The 17,560-nt window shown below is 53.6% G+C and overlaps 1 protein-coding gene across 1 annotated transcript; it reads left to right on the top strand.

Moving 5' to 3' along the window:
* Nucleotides 1-7,018: 7,018 nt before the first annotated feature.
* Nucleotides 7,019-16,884, top strand: Pkdcc (protein kinase domain containing, cytoplasmic). Its single transcript, XM_047522681.1, has 7 exons — nucleotides 7,019-7,809; nucleotides 11,795-11,917; nucleotides 12,475-12,746; nucleotides 13,377-13,456; nucleotides 13,698-13,805; nucleotides 15,413-15,586; nucleotides 15,999-16,884. Exons 1-7 carry the CDS (start codon nucleotides 7,186-7,188, stop codon nucleotides 16,082-16,084), a joined length of 1,467 nt encoding a protein of 488 aa, XP_047378637.1. The 5' UTR covers nucleotides 7,019-7,185; the 3' UTR covers nucleotides 16,085-16,884.
* Nucleotides 16,885-17,560: the final 676 nt, after the last annotated feature.

Raw genomic sequence — 17,560 nt, 5'->3', positions numbered from 1 at the left:
CATGAAGTACTTGTGTGCACAAGAGAACACAAGAGGTAGGTTGTGACTGACTTGAAATGCCAGGCTAAATTATCCTCCAAATGATGGGGAATCATCAAAGATTTTAGAACAGGAAAATGATGTGTTGGAAGCAGTGTTCTTGGCAGATGAATCTGGAGCCCATACATGCTTTGAGGTGGGAGAACACCAAGGAGACCCAGTCAACAGAGCAGATGTGGGAGGAAGAACCAAGACCGGGCGGTGAGGGAAAAGAGGAACAAATCCAAGAGGTGTTTTTTAAAAGCACAGGACTTGGATTTGAGTTTGGAAACATCAAAGAGGCTCTGGGGTGTCTAACCTTGAAGCCTGGCAGAAATGACAGAACCCAAGGAAAACTGGACAGGCAGGGGATGGTGGGTGCACAGGCATCTGAGGGAACCTTTATACTCTGCACAGGTCACGGTGGTTACCCCCAAGGATGGGACTGGAGGGGCAGGCAAGGTAGTTCTTACTATAGATAATCGCTTTTAATGGAGGGATTTTGTATAATTTTGACTTCCTTTTTTTGTGTGCTTTTTGGAATTTTTCAAATAATTATTTTAATTCCACACAGACTCCCAGAGTCTCATGAACCCTTTGTAAACCATCAGTCTATCCCTCCAGGAAGGGAGAGAGGATGAAATGATTACAGGACCTTCTGGGATCTCTGAAAAACACCTATAGGAGTTCAGTTCTCCTGCCGAGTCTGGTTTTCCCAATTGGGCAAAGGGGGCGGAGGTCTAGGGCGGAGGTCTACTCAAAGTGTCTCTTGTCTCTCTCTCCTTTCTTCCCCCTTCCCCTCACCACCTTCCCCCCTCCCCAGGACATCCCACTTGTATCCTTTAAAGGCTCAAACATCATCGCACGCTTCTCTTAACCGAGATTGCAGTGTCAAGTATCGAAAGACTGCCCTTAAGATTTTTGCAGCTGAAATTCATCCAGCCCATGAACTAAAATCCAGGACAGAACAGGGAACATCACAGGCTCTGCAGTCAGAGGCAGCTACGCCCAAGTTCAGACTCTGCCTCCTTAAATAGCTGTCTTTGAGCACCTTACCTAATCTCTCTATGTCAATTTTCTCATCATGAAAATTGGAGATAATAATAGCATTTATAGTCTACAGTTGTTAAATGGATTAAATGATAATGAAAGGCATTTAATAAGTATACGCTATCATTAGTATTAATAAGAACAATAAAATAATAAATCTTTATGACCAAACTTTGCTGCCCGGAGGCAAAAATGATCTTAATGAACTCCCATCTTGGCTTCTGTCTTGGTGCCAAGAATTTTCCTCTTTGCCTCTCCCTTGGAATTTTCCCCCTCCCCCCAAACAAACAAAGAGCAGAGAAAAGACCCTGAATGGGGATCTGAGTCATTGCTTCTTGATTTCATGTCCACCTGCTCTGCCACTTAGGATTGTTGAAGCATTCAACAGATCCCAGAATTTCATGAGCCTCGATTCTTTCACCTATAAAATGGGTACAATCATACTTCACAGCATGTGTCAAGGGGCCACACTTCCTGGTGCACGCAGGCCCTCGGGGGCAGGACAGGTCTCCACCAGGGTTCCAGGTGCAGGCCAGATCTGTCCTGCCTATCCACCCCCAAACACAGAACACACACACCCAATGCCCCTACCCCTACCCGGTGACCTTCCACATTCTCCTTCACTTGAGAACCTAATGATTTGGGGTGATTTTTCCCAATTATAATGTAAGCTCCTGAAAGGAGTCCTTGATTGGAGGGTCACTCTTCCTCCTGATCCTGGATCCAGGTGGCCTTCTGAGGGAACCAGGGAAGAAGTCCAGAGTCAAGTGCACCAGCTCTGCAGCCCCTCCTAGCTTCCCCTTTCCTCTCCACTTCCCAAACAGCAGTCCTGAGGTTTCTCAAAAGGAACTGCTTCTTCCTACTTGAACATAGCCTACAAAAGTTGCCCCGTCCGCTGGGAGAACATTTGAGTTGGTCAGAGGGATACTGTTTTCTCCTGCACCACCTGGCACTTGCGCTCCCACACCCATGCCCTCTGGACTAAGAGGAGGCCTCTGCTCCATCAGCCTCTGCCAGGAGTTCATCTGTCACCAAAGTGTTCTGATGGCCAACTTTCCATCCCTCTACCTGCCTCTGGGCTGCACCTGCCCCGAGTGGAGAAAGACAAGGCCCTGGGGTTCCACTATTGCAGTTCCTCCTCCCCGGCCGCCCAAAGTTTTCAGTACAGAGTCTCCATTTAGGGTGGGGCCCCAACCCCAAGGTGGCCCCTCACACCTTCTCCGGTGAGATACCCCTGCACAGGTACCTCCCCCCCGACTCCTGCCCACCACCATCACTTCTGCTGACTCTATCATTCGAAGCAAACAGCAAAGGAGGAGACACACACCTCATAAATCCAGAAGAGCAAGTGCAGGAGAACCTCCAGAGAGCATCTCCGTGTAGTGGGTGGGTGAGGCTGAGCCGGGGGGAGGGAGCAGGACGAGTGCCAAGCACAGGCAGGGACACCGAGCAGGACACACTGGATCACAGGCTCAGAGGCGGAGGAGACAGCCCAGTCAGCAGGGGGACTCTGAGAGCTCACAGAGCCTTTGGTGTCTGGGTTCAGGGAGGGCCTCACCCTCTGACAGGGTCTCAGAGCCCAAGCGGCTCATGTTCCCAGCCTGAGACCCACAGAGGGGAACTAAGCTTTTTTCCAGAGACAGTGGAAGGATCTCTCCTGAGCCACTACTTTCTCTGTCTTTGTCTGACTACCTCAGGATGCAGAGCTTTTTGTTTCTCTCCAGGTTTCTGCATCTTTGTCTATCTCTGTTCTCTCTCCGCCCACCCCTCCCACCCCATCATCTCAGATAATTTCTTGGGGACTCTGCCTTGGGGCTCCCGCTCTCCAGTGTATAGGAAACCTGACCTTCATCATCTGTTTTTTATATTTTAAAACATCAGCTTCACTTCCTACCTGGAGGAGGTGGGGGCTGAGGAGCAGGCGGCCCGGTTCTACCCCACCCGCCCCCTTCATTTTGGAATCAGACCCTCCCCCAGAAACTTGCCCCAGGGAGGGCAGAGCTGAGGTCCTGTCCCTGCTCTCTGATGGCACTGTGGCCATCAGATGGCTGAGCCCAGACCCAGATTCATAGTCTTCCCTCCCAGTTGGGAGCTGGGGGGGGGGGGGGGTAGGGGCACCAGTAAGAACTCTTCTGATCAAGTGCTGGTTTGCTGATTTAGAAAAAAGTTAAAATTACAGGTCCAGAGAAAGCCCAGAAGGCCAAGAGATTTCATCAGTGGGAACCAGGCTAGAAAGCGTTCAAAGTCATTTCTGCCTTTAGGCAGAGTTACAGCCAACCAAGTTGTCTAACATGCTGTCACAGATGTTTGTTTGCTTAATATTATTAATACTAGTAGTAGATTACACGTACTGAGGGTTTGTCTTATGCCAGACACTTTGTTTTGGCATTTCATTCTCTCAACAACTTTATGCGATAGGTACTATTATTATCCCCGTTTTCCTAATTAGGAAACTTACACAAAAAGAGAATAACTAACCTGCCCAAGGAATCTCAACTGAGATTAAGCATCTGATTCCACTTCTCCATCTCTGTACACAAGACTTCTAAGACCTGAGAAATGCATTCTGTACATTTCCTTTTAAAGGAAATAAAGCTACAGAATTCCCAAGCATATAATCTCCAGATTCTCAGGGACTCAGGTACCCCAGTAACAGAAGCATTGTCTCTAACTCACTTCTGGGAGACCTTGAAGAACCAGCTGGCAAAGATGGAATGGAAAGGCTAGAAGAAGGTCTTTCAGGAAGTGGGTACTGGGAGGAAGGGCCTAGAGGAGAGGCACTGATAGGAAAGGGCAAATAGATGATAGCGGCAAGTCAGGAGCCAGCACCGGCACAGCCCTGGAGTCTGGCTTTCTATAGAAAGAGCCAGGGTCAGCATCTGGAGGCCTGAGGCCAGTTCAGTTTATCCTCCAGGTTTCTGAGCAGGAGAGTGACACTCCAAAATAGGTGTTCAAGACCTGGGCTGGAAGGAAGAGTCAATAATAAAGACCACTGATGGAAGGCTGGTATTACAATCCTGACAAGAACATGCAGAAAGAAGTTACCCCAGAGAAATGTCCAAAGAAATGCAGTCTGGGTCATCTGCCTCCTTCCCAAGCACTGGTATTCCAGTTAGTGTTCTGGATAGGCAGGGGGCAGGAGAGCCAGAGCATCCAAAGCTACTAGCACTAACACTGTTCTGAGGGCTCCTGAGAGCACTTTGCTTGGGGATGAGGGGGAATGACTCCCATCTGAAGATAGCACCAGAGGTTTGAAGCAGGGCACTGGTCTGAGGACTGTGGCCTGTGAGGCCCAGGCTATGGGTCCCACTTGGTCTCTGGATGGATAAGTAGATGGAGATCAGGGGCCTATAGTAGCGCATATAGTAGTGTTTCATGTCTTTCAATTTGAAATAATTCCTCTCCCTCGGTGGCACAAAATATATAAAAGAAAATAAGCAAAATTTGATTAAGAACTATCAATTCAGAAACTACTCTGCTCATAAAGTTCAATCCCTTTCTTTCAAAAGCAAAAGCCTTATTACCATCTCATTGTATATGTCTGCGTGTCTAAGAGTCAGACAGCTGAAACGCCCGTGTTCCTGTGAGGCTCCCACTCGGTGGGCTTCTGTGTATGTGTTGTGTATGTGTTATGTGTACATTTGTATGTTTCTCCGGCCCTGTATGCACTGAACTTTCAAACCATAACAGAAATACTGAAGCTTGGCAGAAATATCACAGGAATCATTATCTAATTTCAGAACATGTTATTATAATACCTACATGATGTGTAATGAACTTCACAATGTTCATGTTATATTCATCAACATGGAGCTGCAGACCCACAATATCAAGCCCTACCCCCAGATGCTTCTCCAAGACTTGAAAGCAGAGTAGGCCCCAAAGAAAGTTCTTTAAGGAATAATCTCCTGGCAAAGGTGTCCTTGTGGATTGATATGCTTGGCTGGGTAAAAACCCATGGGGAATTTCCAGAACCGGGACAGAGCCTATCTTAGGATGGCAATTGCGTCTCCTAGAGTCCCCTTTCTTCCCCAGTAGAGGAGATCCAGAAACTGACAAGGAAATCACAGCTACATTGGGGCCCCAGAGGCAGACAAGCTTTCCCTGACTCAGCTGTGGACCAGTGGGCCTACGATCCACCCAGCTCCCCCTCTCCCCCCAGAGGCTGAATTGGACTGAGACTGAGTGCGAGGGGAATGTTTGCTGTTTGCTGCTGTTCCCTGTTGACTTTAGCCAGTAGCTCTGTTTACAAACCCAGGTTGGTTTTCCCAGCACAGTTAATTAGACCAAAGACATCTGGTGTGAGGGCTGGGGAGGGCATCTGCTCAGAGTCTTCCCCCCACACCAGCAGCCATAGGCCAGTACAGGGCAGAGCAGTTAAACAGGAACAGACCGGACCAAAACCAAAGCTCTCAGGGGGATCATGGCTTCCTTCACCTTGCCTTTCCCATTACAGCTAAGTTAGCTGGGGGACCCCTACTCTCTATGTCTTAGAGGATCAAGAAGTCAGTGTTGGATGGCCTACCTTGGTGGAATCATAGCCTGGCAAGAGAACTCGACCATCTGCTCTGCCCTTCCATGTTCAAAAGGACAGAAATTTCTGTTCCCTTTCTAATCAGAGACCCTGTTTTCTGTAGGAAGTCAGATTTCTTCTGGGAAAATCTCCCCTTCCTGGATACCCCCTCAGAAAGGAGGCTTTGGATCCTTCTTCTCCCCAACCATCCCTCCCCGGTCAATCCTGACACTAGGGAGGGCAGAACAACTTGCCCAGAGGGAGGGAGGAGGATGCCCAGGGAGGCGAGAGGATCTAAGTGGATAGTTTCAGGGCGTGGGGAAATGGAGAACTGCGAGGGGGAGGGGCAGCGCTTATCTCTCCCGGGAGGGGGGAGCTTACTCCAAACAACTAATGCACTGGCGTGTGAAAGCCCCTCAATTAGCACTAATGATGCAATCAGGGAGGGAGGGGGAGGGACCAGACGTTCTGGTGGAGTCAGCACCAACTTCACACAGGGTACACACTCCCTTCCTGGGACACAGTGGTTCCTTCGGACATATTGATGCACACACCCCACAGACGTGCGTGGGCACAAATGAACTTTCTGCACGTGGTTCGTGATCCGCTGCTGACCCGTCAGACCCCCCGGAATTTCAGGGATAAGTCGTGCATCCCCGGCTAGATATGGGATTCAGACAGGGAACTTCAGAAAGTCTTGGCAGAAAGGAGTTGAACAGAGGCATCTCAGAAAGCTCATGATTACTCCTCTGAGCCCAGAGTTCCCGTCCCACGGCGCTCACAGGTGCCAACCCGGCCGTGCCCGCTTCAACAAACCGCCCTCCACCTCACCCCAACCCAGAGTCCAGGGTAGAATAAGGAGCCCCCACCCCCAGCCCCACCCGCAAGAGGCGGAACCCAAGCGCCTTCCCTGTGACCAGCTCGCCCCAAAGCCCGGGGTCCCAGGCAGGGAGCTCTGGGATCACAGGGATCCCCGCTCCGGGCCCTCAGCTGCTCGTCCCTCCGTAACCCGTTACCCGCCAGCTTCGCCCCTTTATCTACCCCACCCACTCTGCTGGGCCAGCTCCGTTATCGGCCTCGCGGTCCCGTTATCCGGCCGCCCCGGCCCCGTTATCCTCCCTCGCTTTGGGCCCGGAGCCCCTGCGAGCCGCGGGATCGCCACCGCCCCCTCTTGCGCTTCCCGGCCTGAGCTCCGGGGGCCGCGGGCTGGGCAGGGCCGGAGCCGCCTCCGCGCCGCTTCCCAAGGCCCGGACGGCCGCGGGAGGAGGTCCCGCTGTCAGTCAGCAGGGAAGGCCGGCCCGGGCGGCCGGAGGGGGCGGTGCCGAGGACGGGCTCGCGCCGGGAGCGGGAGGCGGAGGCGGAGGGGCGGGGGCGGGAGCGGCAGCGGGCCTTATAAGCGGCGGGGGCAGGGCGGGAGGGAGGCAAGTGTCAGGCCGATGTGCCTCCTGCGAGGGGCCGGGGTCGGGGCTGCCGGGGCCATGCGCGCGGGCTGGGCAGGGGGCCGCCGGGGCTCAGAGCGAAGCCGCCTCCGAGCCTGAGCCGCCCGGGGCCGGGGCCGGGGCCGGGGAGCCGCGCGGGGCCGGCCGGCCGGGGGGAGGGGAGCGATGCGGCGCCGGCGGGCGGCGGTGGCCGCGGGTTTCTGCGCCTCCTTCCTGCTGGGCTCGGTTCTCAACGTGCTCTTCGCACCGGGCTCGGAGCCTCCGCGGCCAGGCCAGTCCCCCGGGCCCTCGCCGGCCCCGGGCCCGGGACGTCGCGGGGGCCGTGGAGAGCTAGCCCGGCAGATCCGGGCGCGCTACGAGGAGGTGCAGCGCTATTCCCGCGGGGGTCCTGGGCCCGGGGCTGGCCGGCCCGAACGGCGGCGCCTGATGGACCTGGCTCCGGGCGGGCTGGGCCTGCAGCGTCCCCGGCCCCCACGGGCCCGGCCCCTGCCCGACGGCGCCCCGGGCTGGCCCCCGGCTCCCGGCCCGGGCCCTCGCCTGGGCTGCGCCGCGCTCCGCAACGTGTCTGGCGCGCAGTACGTGGGCTCGGGCTACACTAAGGCAGTGTACCGGGTCCGCCTGCCCGGAGGGGCCGCGGTGGCGCTCAAAGCGGTGGACTTCAGCGGCCACGATCTGGGCAGCTGTGTGCGCGAGTTCGGGGCGCGGAGGGGCTGCTATCGGCTGGCGGCCCACAAACTGCTCAAGGAGATGGTGCTGCTGGAGCGGCTGCGGCACCCCAACGTGCTGCAGGTACGAGGGTGGAGCGCGAGGGTGAGGGGGCTTGCTTGGAACGCCCAGGCCCTGGTCACTGAGGCTGAAAGAGAACGCCTTGGTCTTATAGAAAAGAAATGGGGCACCAGTGACTGTGCCCATCTTAAGCTAGGAACAGAACCCGCGCTAGGGCCCTTCCCATTGCACCACGCTGCCTCTTTACCCAGTGATTCGTGGGTTTCTCAGCTTACACACATCCCTGAAAGACAGAGGCCAGGACAGAAAGCCCCAAAACCCTAGGGATGGGGCAGTGCTTCGAATTTAGGACCCTGCGCCCGACTGGAGCTAGGGTATTGAACATCAGGATATTACCTCAAGCCAAATTAATTCTAAGCCAAGACACCAAACATCCCTGGCTGAGTCAGCCCCCAGCAGCAGTGGTAGAGTCCCCCACAGTGATGGAATATGAACCCCACTTCTTTCAATTCCCAGTGATTTGTCTCACTTTAAAGATGGGGTGGGACTGCAATGGAGTTAGGAAGGGCTGGAAAGAGATCGTGTGGCAGGCTTGATTCTCACAGAGTCCCCACCCACTCAGTCAGAAACCACTGGAAGGGAGTGAGGGAGTTGACCAGAAAATGTCCAGCCTTTCCAAGAAGTGACCCTGGGGGTTCCCAGGGGCTTAAAGAGGGTCTACTTGAACCACTGGGAAAGCCTTAGGATCCTAGGCAGACTGAGGGCCAGAGGCTCAGAATCCTTTTAAGTGAGAATCTGCCTCTCCTGTTTACTAGGAAACAGGCAGGAGAGATGAGACCCCCACCTAATCTCCTCCAAACTGAACTTTCAGTGAGCCTCTCACAATCCAGCACTGCCTTAACATACCCTGCTTCCTTTCTCCTGGGTCCCAGTTCTTAAGTCTGCCTAGGATAAGATAAACTATTCCTGTCGCACATGTCTGAGCAGACTGAGGGGAATCCCTAACTGCTCTAGCCCAGTGAACACAGGGTGTGTGCACTCCCCAGCAGTGAATATTGCCCATGCCTCCCACCTCCCACCTCCTGACCCACTCAGATTCACCTTTTTGCACCCAGCAGAACTGACCAAAAAGCCAGGCATCCCTTCTTTCCCTGGGAGTGAAATGGAATCCTAGGCCCAGAATAAGATAGGTCAAAAAACTCCTTAGACTCCTGCTGGCTCCCAGTCTTCCCCCAGGATACCCCTACCCTGACCAGACACTATGGCAGGGTCCTGGGCCCTGCCTTGGTCACATGTCGGGCAGAGCCAACCTTTGTGTGTAGTTGTGCCTGGCTGCCTGGCTGACACTGTGTCTAGAGCTCCAGGGAGTGAGCCACTGGTTACGTGGCCATTCTAACTGGGAGGATCTTGTTCTCTTCACTTCCCGGGGGCTCTAGAGAACTTTCTGGAAATTCTGGAGTGTCAGCCTGATTCTGAGAGGGTGGAGAGGTCCTGAGTGCCTTAGCAGGACTTTAAATGTTTGTTAATTGACTCAATATCCCCCTCTCAGAATAGGTTTGCCTTTGGTGTGTCCTCCTGTGTCTTCAGGAACTTCTCGCTCACTGACCTCTTAAAACTTCCTGGCAAGCCTCCAGCTAGCCCCCCACACACCTACCACAGAATGATCACCCTGTGTACATCAGATCCCGGTGCTGAAGGTGCTATGGGGGAAAACAAAAAACAAATAAAAACATTACAATTGGACTGTTTTCACCCATTCCCTCATCAAGACTGGGCCTGTGGGTTGGCTGAGTGACTCTCACAGGGTCAGAGGCTGGAGTCAACTGCACTCAGGCACAAGAGTTGCTACGGTAGCTAGGACCCAAGGGAAGTAAAAAAGTGGGGTGCCCTAGTGTGTTTTGGAGTTGGGTCCACCCTGCTTATCCCCTGTCCTCCCAGACCTGTATCCCTCTGGCTTCCTCAGCTGCGCCATCTCTACAGCCAGGGAAGTCTGTGGTGGGGGTCTTCCTGCCCACGAGGCTTGGGTTTGGGTATGCCAGGAATCAGAAGGGAACCAGAAACCGTGTTGTTTTAATGTCTCTTAATTGCTTAAAATTTCAAAACCATTTGTTTGCTGAAGTGGAAGAAACCAGAAGGAAGGTTTCTAGAATTCCCAGTCACTCAGGCTCCTGAGTGCTGCTCTCAGCAGCCTTAGTTGGTGCTGTTGGCTCTAATAGCAGGGCCACTGTGCACCTCCCAACATGCGCTCTGGTCACCAGGATCTTTCTATCTGTCTTATGTGACACGTCCCCATCCCAACACACACATATACGCACAAATTCCCTCTTTCTCTCTCTCTCTCTCTCTCTCTCTCTCTCTCTCTCTCTCTCTCTCTCACACACACACTTCCTCACGTGGTAGATGCCTGGCTGCCTCTGCAGCCCAGGGTCAGAGGGCACAGGGTCTTCCTCCCTCCTCAACTCCATCATCCTGGGAGCTTCAGGCTTCAGATGGGCCCCAGGCCTACTTGGGCCCAGATTCTGGCCATGCTAGAGTGTATTTCTTCTTCCAAATGGAACAAAAGATGTGACTGAAATGCTCAGCCTCACGCTTCCTGGGGGGGTTAATGGTGTCTTTTTATTTTTTTCTGAGGGGTGTTGATTAATACCTCGTTAACAGCGCATTTAACGACCTCCGGGTGTTTAATAACCTTCAGAAGTTTCCCACAAAGGCTCAGACTCTGGGCAAGAAAATGAGAACCAGGCCCCAGGGCTGCTCCCCTTACCTCCCCTCCCCACCTCACCAGGGTCTGAGGCCTCCCTAGGCTGATGGGGGGGTAGAAGGGGAGAGAAAAAGAGAGTGCCTGGAACTGCCCCTGACACCCCACCCCACCCCCACCCCCACCCAAGTGATCTGATGGCCTAACACAGAGTTGCGCTTTCTCTGATTCCACCAGAGTTAGGGCAGCTGGCTCTGGGGAAGGGCAGCTAGAAGGGCACCCTGGGGAGGAAAGGGGGCGTGAAGGGGTCTGGGAAGGGCGTGAATGATGGCATGAGGAGTGACAATGTGCAGGAACATCTAGCCCATGGACTCTGCCCAGCTCTCCCCTCTCCCTAGGCTGGCCTGGACAACTCAGCTTTTGTGTTCCTACCCCACAGGGTGCTGGTTGTTTAGAGCCCATTCTGAGCCCCTACTGCTGTGGAGTGTGCTGGGAAAAGCAGGGCTTCCTGTGGACTCTGGTGTAGGTGTTAGTGACAAAGTCAGTCTGTACTTCCCCCATCAGGTGGGTGGTACTAAGCCCCTCCCTCAGATGACATGGTATGGGCAGCTTCTTGTGACCATGTCCCCAAGAAACTGATCTTCCCTGAGACCCATCCCTCACTACAACCCCCTTGAAACATGTCACCAACCCACAAGGGCCAAGGGCACCCAGGGATGTGCCTCTTTGCTTTTTCTCCCACAAAATCCCAGCAAAGAAAAAAAAAAAAAGAAGAAGCTGCCAGAAAGTAGGAATGGTAAGGAATCGACGAGGATTGGAATAGGGGACAAAGTGTGGTAATCATTTGCTGTATTGTGTATTAGCAAATGGTATTCTTGGAAAGACCAGGTTGTGGAATCCGAGTGGCAGAATTTGAATCCTACCTCCTGTATTTATTAGCAGTGTGACCTTATGCAAGCAACTTAACCTCTCTGAGTAGGTTTCCCACCTGAAATTGGAGACAATAATAACAGTACCTACTGTGCCCCTCAGGGTTATTTATAATAAATTGAATTCCGCATGTAGTGCATTGAGCACGGTGCCTGGTACCTGGTTAACATGTGGTGGCCAGACCTGCCCATCACCCTGAGTGGCAAGAGGTGAGGGGCTGCTGTAGTCAGTCAGTAGGAACTCGGGCTGCCGGCAGCAGGAAGAGGGGGCAGACCTCCCAGGCAATGCTGCTATTCTCCTCTGGCCTGAGCTGTAGCAAAGGCCTAGGGGTGGCCTCAGGCCAGAGGGAGGGGGCATCCAGCCTTTCTCTGTCCCTCCCCCACCCTGTGACCTAATGACCTGCCCTGGGTTTTCCCCCAGCTCTACGGCTACTGCTACCAGGACAGCGAGGACATCCCGGACACCCTGACTACCATCACGGAGCTGGGCGCCCCTGTGGAGATGATCCAGCTGCTGCAGACTTCCTGGGAGGATCGATTCCGAGTGAGCAGGGAGTGGGGCTTTCCTCAGCCTCCTTGCTGGGATGATTCTCCCTTAGAAGGCCAGGCTTCTAGAGTAGCTTTGACTCCTCCTCACCCCAAGGAGAGGGAAGGAAGCTGACTCAGCCATCAACCAAAGGGTTAAGAAAAGAAGCAAGACATAGAGGATCCCAGCATTCTCTGCTCTCACTGCTTCACCCCTCCTCACGTGTGCAGGCGCATGCACACACACACACACACACACACACACACACACAGCCACTGTAGGAGGGCCAATTTCCTGGGACCATGAACGACTAAGGTCATCCTGACCTTCCTTCTACTCCCATGCACTGAACTAAAACCACACTCCAGATGAAGCTTCAGGGAAGAGATTCCTCATCCTTAGACCCCCTGCCTGCAGGGTCAGGCCAGCCAAGGGTTAATCAAAAATCACTGGCCTCTTCTTTAAGGTCCCTAGGTCCCAGAGAATAGAAAGACCAATCCCAAGCTCAATTCAGAGCACCAAAAGAAGGAGCCCAGGGTCCGGCAGGCCCTACTCAGCCCGTGTCTGTCCCTCAGATCTGCCTCAGCCTGGGCCGCCTGCTTCACCACCTGGCCCATTCTCCACTGGGCTCAGTCACCCTGCTGGACTTCCGCCCTCGGCAGTTCGTGCTGGTGGATGGAGAGCTGAAGGTGACAGACCTGGATGATGCCCGTGTGGAGGAGACACCATGTGCAAGCAGTGCTGACTGCATACTGGAGTTTCCAGCCAGGAACTTCACCCTGCCCTGCTCGGCCCAGGGCTGGTGTGATGGCATGAATGAGAAGCGGAACCTCTACAATGCCTACAGGTAACCTCCACCAGGAGTTCCCACCAGGGAAGGAGGTCAAGGAGGGAGGCAGAGCCAGAACCAACATGGGGTCCAGGAGGCCAGCTAGGGAGGAAGGCTCAACCCTGACCAATGGAGCCGCAGAGGCAGGGAAAGCCTTCTGCCCAGTCAAGAGGGAATGCACAAGCTCCTGATGGTAAGAACTAAAAATAGGCAAGGAGAATCCGGGTTGGAGGGTGGCAGCTGGAGGCTTCTAAAAATAGTTTCCAACTCAGGGACTAGAGCTGGCATTTCCCCTTCCCCTTCCATGGCTCCTGACCTCTGCAGTATTTTTCATGGCTAAGAAGCCCCAACCCTGGAACTGCTGTGGTGCTGGGGCTCAGTCAGGGGGTGATGTGGGCTGGAAGATGAGGAAGAACAGGGAAACATGCTTCTGGTCTCAGTTGGGTCTGACATTAGATGTGGTCATATCTGTGCCCAGGCCCATTCCCGAAGAGTAGACTCCCTGGGACACACTCAGGATATGCCTGGTCACCAGGCCTAAGAGATCCAGCTCCCCAGCCAGATTGGGTTCTGTCCCAGGTTGGGGTAAAGGAAGGATGTGTCTCCAAAGGCTGGCTCCCCTGAGCCCTTAGTTTATCTCTGCCACAGGTTTTTCTTCACATACCTCCTGCCCCACAGTGCCCCACCCTCACTACGGCCTCTGCTGGACATCATCGTCAATGCCACAGGTGAGTCTCAGGGCCATCTGCTTCTTATCACCCACCCCTCCCCCAGCAGGGGACAAGAATGACCCGGGTGGCATAGGTCCAGAACCTACCATGTCCTAGGGCAGTATTCTGAGGCAAAGACCCTCCCAAGCCCACCTGTAGGGTCCAGGCCCCAGAGGAAGGGAGGAGCGGTGGCTGGCTGCCTACTGTGGAAAGGAGTAGGAACCCAGGTACCCTGTTACAGCCACACTGCAATTTGCAGGAGAGCTCACCTGGGGAGTGGACGAGACCCTGGCCCAGCTAGAGATGGTGCTGAATCTGTACCGGAGCGGCCAGTATCTGCAGAACTCCACCACAAGCAGTAGCGCTGGTGAGTGGTCCAGCAGGGACCCAGGAGCTGGGTAGGTGAGGAGCAGGTAGGAGGGTAAGTGACCCCCAGTTGAGCTTAGGGACTCACCCTTCCTCTGGGGACCCTTATCTCCAAGGTCATCCTGAGGGCTCAGTTGGGGTGACACAGACTGTTGAGCCTTTACCTTGAGGTCCTATCTCATGCTGAGCTAGGACCTGCCATTCTGCCTGGTTCTGGGGCAGGGGTGGGGGTGCCAACACTCCTTCTCTGAATAGCTTCAAACCCTCTATTTACTGGTTGTGTGCCTTAGCCCTGGACCCTCACTTTCCTCATCTGTGAATTGGGTTCAATATTACTCACCTCACAAAGTTCTTATGGGGATTAGATGGCAGGCCAGGTGTGTAAAAGCAATTAGCGCAGTTCCGATTACACAGCTGGAACACAATATAGGCTTGCTTCTCTTTCCTTCCTCTGCACTCCCTGGACTAGGGGGACAGCTGGAGGTGGAGGGGGACCCCACACTGAAACCAAACAAGACGCTTGCTCTCCCAGGGCTTGAGAGAATTCTGGCCACTGGTTACAGGCTGTGGTCCCTCTGCAGAAGTCCTTGGGTCTAGCTGTGGTTGGCAGGGGGGCAAGGGGTGGGCAGCCTCCGTATTCAAGGCGCTCTGACCAGTCTTAGGGGTGGGGGAGCCCTCGTTAGCCCTGTAAATAAAGTTTAACGAGGTGAACAATGGCTGGCTCTGTCCCTGAGGACGCCGTTTATGGGGCCATAAATCACAGCTAGCCCTGGACTTTGGTCTAGTCCCTGGCAGGAGAAGGAGGCCGGAGGGCGGGGTGGCCAGAGGCCCAGAGCTTCTGGATGATCGATCCAGAACTGGGGCTCCCAGGCAGCAGGAAAGGTGGGGTGAGCAAGAGGCCTGAAGCTGAGCTACTTTCCAATTAGGAGGCGTTTTTAGAACCTCTGCGGTTCTTTCTGCACCCTGGGAGATCTCAGCTCCCTCTCGCTCTAGCCATGGACATTTTGCATCCACTCCTAGGCCTCTTACCCTCAGAACTACCTGACTGTTCCCCTAGGCCTATCTAAGGAGTTTGCCTGACCTCTCTCCCCATAGCCAGGAGAAAGTTCAGTGAGGGGTGCTCTGAACCCTTGCAGCCAAGTGAGGCCTGCATACTAGCAAGACCAGAAGCTAGTTAGAAATGCACACTCTCAGTTCCCACCCAGACCTCCTGAATCGTAAGGCATCTTGACAACATTCCCTGGGGATCACATGCTTATTGCTATTTCAGAACTATGTTCTAAAGGTCTGAAATGTCCTGGCCTCAGCAGCCAGGTTGGACAGCCAGTAGCTGTATGTATCTGTGCCACACATGTGCCTGCTGATCTTGTTGAACCAGTTCAGTGCCCTCAAAATTGAGAGCTGCGTATCTCCCCAGAACCAAGTCTGTGCTTCGTCTTCATTGAACAATCAGCTCATGGGGTGTTTGCCGCCTTCACCTCTGTGCTGGGAATGCTGGCCTGGATCTCAGCCACCACTTAGGAAATGAGTCTTGCAGCCCTCATTCAGAAAGTGACCCCAGCCCTCACCATGCCAGAGTTCTCACGTTTGCTTCATCCCCACCCGTAGAGTACCAGCGCATCCCAGACAGCACCATTCCACAGGAGGACTACCGGTGCTGGCCATCCTACCACCATGGCAGCTGCCTCCTGTCTGTATTCAACCTGGCAGAGGCCGTGGATGTCTGTGAGAGCCATGCCCAGTGCCATGCCTTTGTGGTCACTAACCAGACCACCTGGACAGGTGAGAGGGAAGGCGACTGAACTTCTCTAGAGCAGGTTGACAGGGAGTGGGTCCCTTCAGAAATCTGATGGGAAATCTGGGTATGTCAGCACATATCTGTAACCAAAGCTATTGGGAGGCTGAGGCAGTAGGATTAAAAATTAAAATTAATTTATAAGCTAATTAAAAACCACAATGTAAAAGAAATATAAAGAGTGCTGGGGAGGTAGCTCAGTGATAGAGTGTTTGCCTAGTATGCATGAGGCCCTGGGTTCCACCCCGAAGACCCCCCCCAAAAAATGAATAAGAAACCATAGGGGAGGCTGAGATAATGGAAGAGAGATAGTGTCCTCAAGGCAGTTGCTTTAGGATAGTGGCCCTGCCTCCAAGAAGAGAACCATCCTGACCTGTTACATCTCACCTCTGCCCCCAGGTCGGAAGCTGGTCTTTTTCAAGACTGGATGGAACCAAGTAGTCCCCGATCCCAACAGGACCACATATGTAAGGGCCGCTGGCTGACCTGTCTGAGGGCTCAGCTGACTATCCTCACCAGCTGGGCTTGCCTATGGAGGAAGTGACTTGCACTAGCAGAGCTGCATGTCACCTGGTAACCTCTGCAGACAAGACTGACATCCCAGACAGACCGATGTGACCAGGACAAACGTGCAATAATGCAAAATGTTAAAATGTGAGTTGACAAGGCTAAGTCTGAGACTGCTGGTTCCCAGACCAGGAATCACTGGTTGGGGAGCGACTGCCGCTCCAGCGCTCAGGGCTGCGAGCAAGGCTCAGGCTGGTCTGCACTGGGACAGCTCCGTGGGCAGCCCCATCACTGTGTTCATAGTGTGAGAATGTAGCCAAAGCCCTTGCTGCTGCTGCCGCCGCTGCCACCATTGCTGCACATGCCAAGGCAGGCGGGGGCTGCGTGGGGACAATCGGTCACAGAGCTTAGCTCCAGAGAGGAAACTTGGTGGTGGGTGGGCATGCTCCAGGATGTGGGTGATCCTATACCGACAGGGCGCGCTCCCAGGCCAGCCCAGGGGTCAGGGGCAGAGGTGCACACATCAATATGAGCCAAGACTAGGGTGGAGGAGCAGGTTGCGGTTTGAGCCAGGACCTGGAGTGGGGGTGGGACCAGGACCTTTCTGCCTCATTTGCTTTCAGTGAAAGCCTCAAGCAACCACACCAGGCACCCCCCTCCTGGAGTTTGCATATCCAGAAGCTTTTGTACTTCTTGTTTGTTAAATTGTTTATTTTTGTAAAAAAAAAAAATATATATATCGGTTAATAAAATGCTTCACGGCAAAAACTCTTCTCAAGCTACAGTTTCATGGGCTGTGACTTTCTGGTCCCCCGTCATCTCTTTGGTGTATGTTTGTGGGTATGTGTGTGTCATGGGGGGTGATGGCTTTTGAAGAGTGAAATCTCTGTGGCAAACACTACAGATACCAAATGTGCTTCCAAACCCTCCTTCCGTGGTACCTTCCTCCTGCGTGGCCCCCCCCACCTCAATGTTCTGACAAAAGACATGGAAACACCCTTTTCCCCAGGGAGGCTCTTGTTTTAACCCATCCCAGTTTCTTGTGTACAAAGGAGTCAGGTACCCATGGTGGGATATTAGCCACCTCAGTTAACGGATGGATAAATAGCTCCGAAAAGAATTACTGGACAAGCAACCTCCAGGCAAATCAGCTTTGTCTTCCCACTATCCCCACTGCCTACCACAAGTTCAGGAAGGAAGGAACCAATCCGCTCTGTGACACAAAGGATAGTATATTAGACTTCTGGCCAAGCCTGGATGGTGATTCAAAGGGCATGAACCCTTTGTGGGCTTTACAAAGAAGAACCAAACTTTAACTCAGAACCCACTTTCTCCTCAGTAGAGATGGTGGGTGTTATTTCTCAGGTAAAAGATGTTTGTAGTTCTGAGTGAGTGAGGAGCCGATATCAGCTCCAGAGTTCTCTCCATGGACACTGCTCTGAGCCTCATGGATG

This window comes from Sciurus carolinensis, chromosome 13, assembly GCF_902686445.1.
Source record: "Sciurus carolinensis chromosome 13, mSciCar1.2, whole genome shotgun sequence".
Taxonomy (NCBI): domain Eukaryota; kingdom Metazoa; phylum Chordata; class Mammalia; order Rodentia; family Sciuridae; genus Sciurus; species Sciurus carolinensis.
This window is presented reverse-complemented; position numbering and strand designations above follow the sequence as displayed.

Bases quoted from the DNA above. Each gene is read 5' to 3' on its own strand.
- Pkdcc (XM_047522681.1), top strand. From the start codon at position 7,186: ATGCGGCGCCGGCGGGCGGCGGTGGCCGCGGGTTTCTGCGCCTCCTTC. The intron at 7,810-11,794 runs GTACGAGGGTGG...GTTTTCCCCCAG, and splicing joins GGCACCCCAACGTGCTGCAG to CTCTACGGCTACTGCTACCA. The intron at 13,806-15,412 runs GTGAGTGGTCCA...CCCCACCCGTAG, and splicing joins CACCACAAGCAGTAGCGCTG to AGTACCAGCGCATCCCAGAC.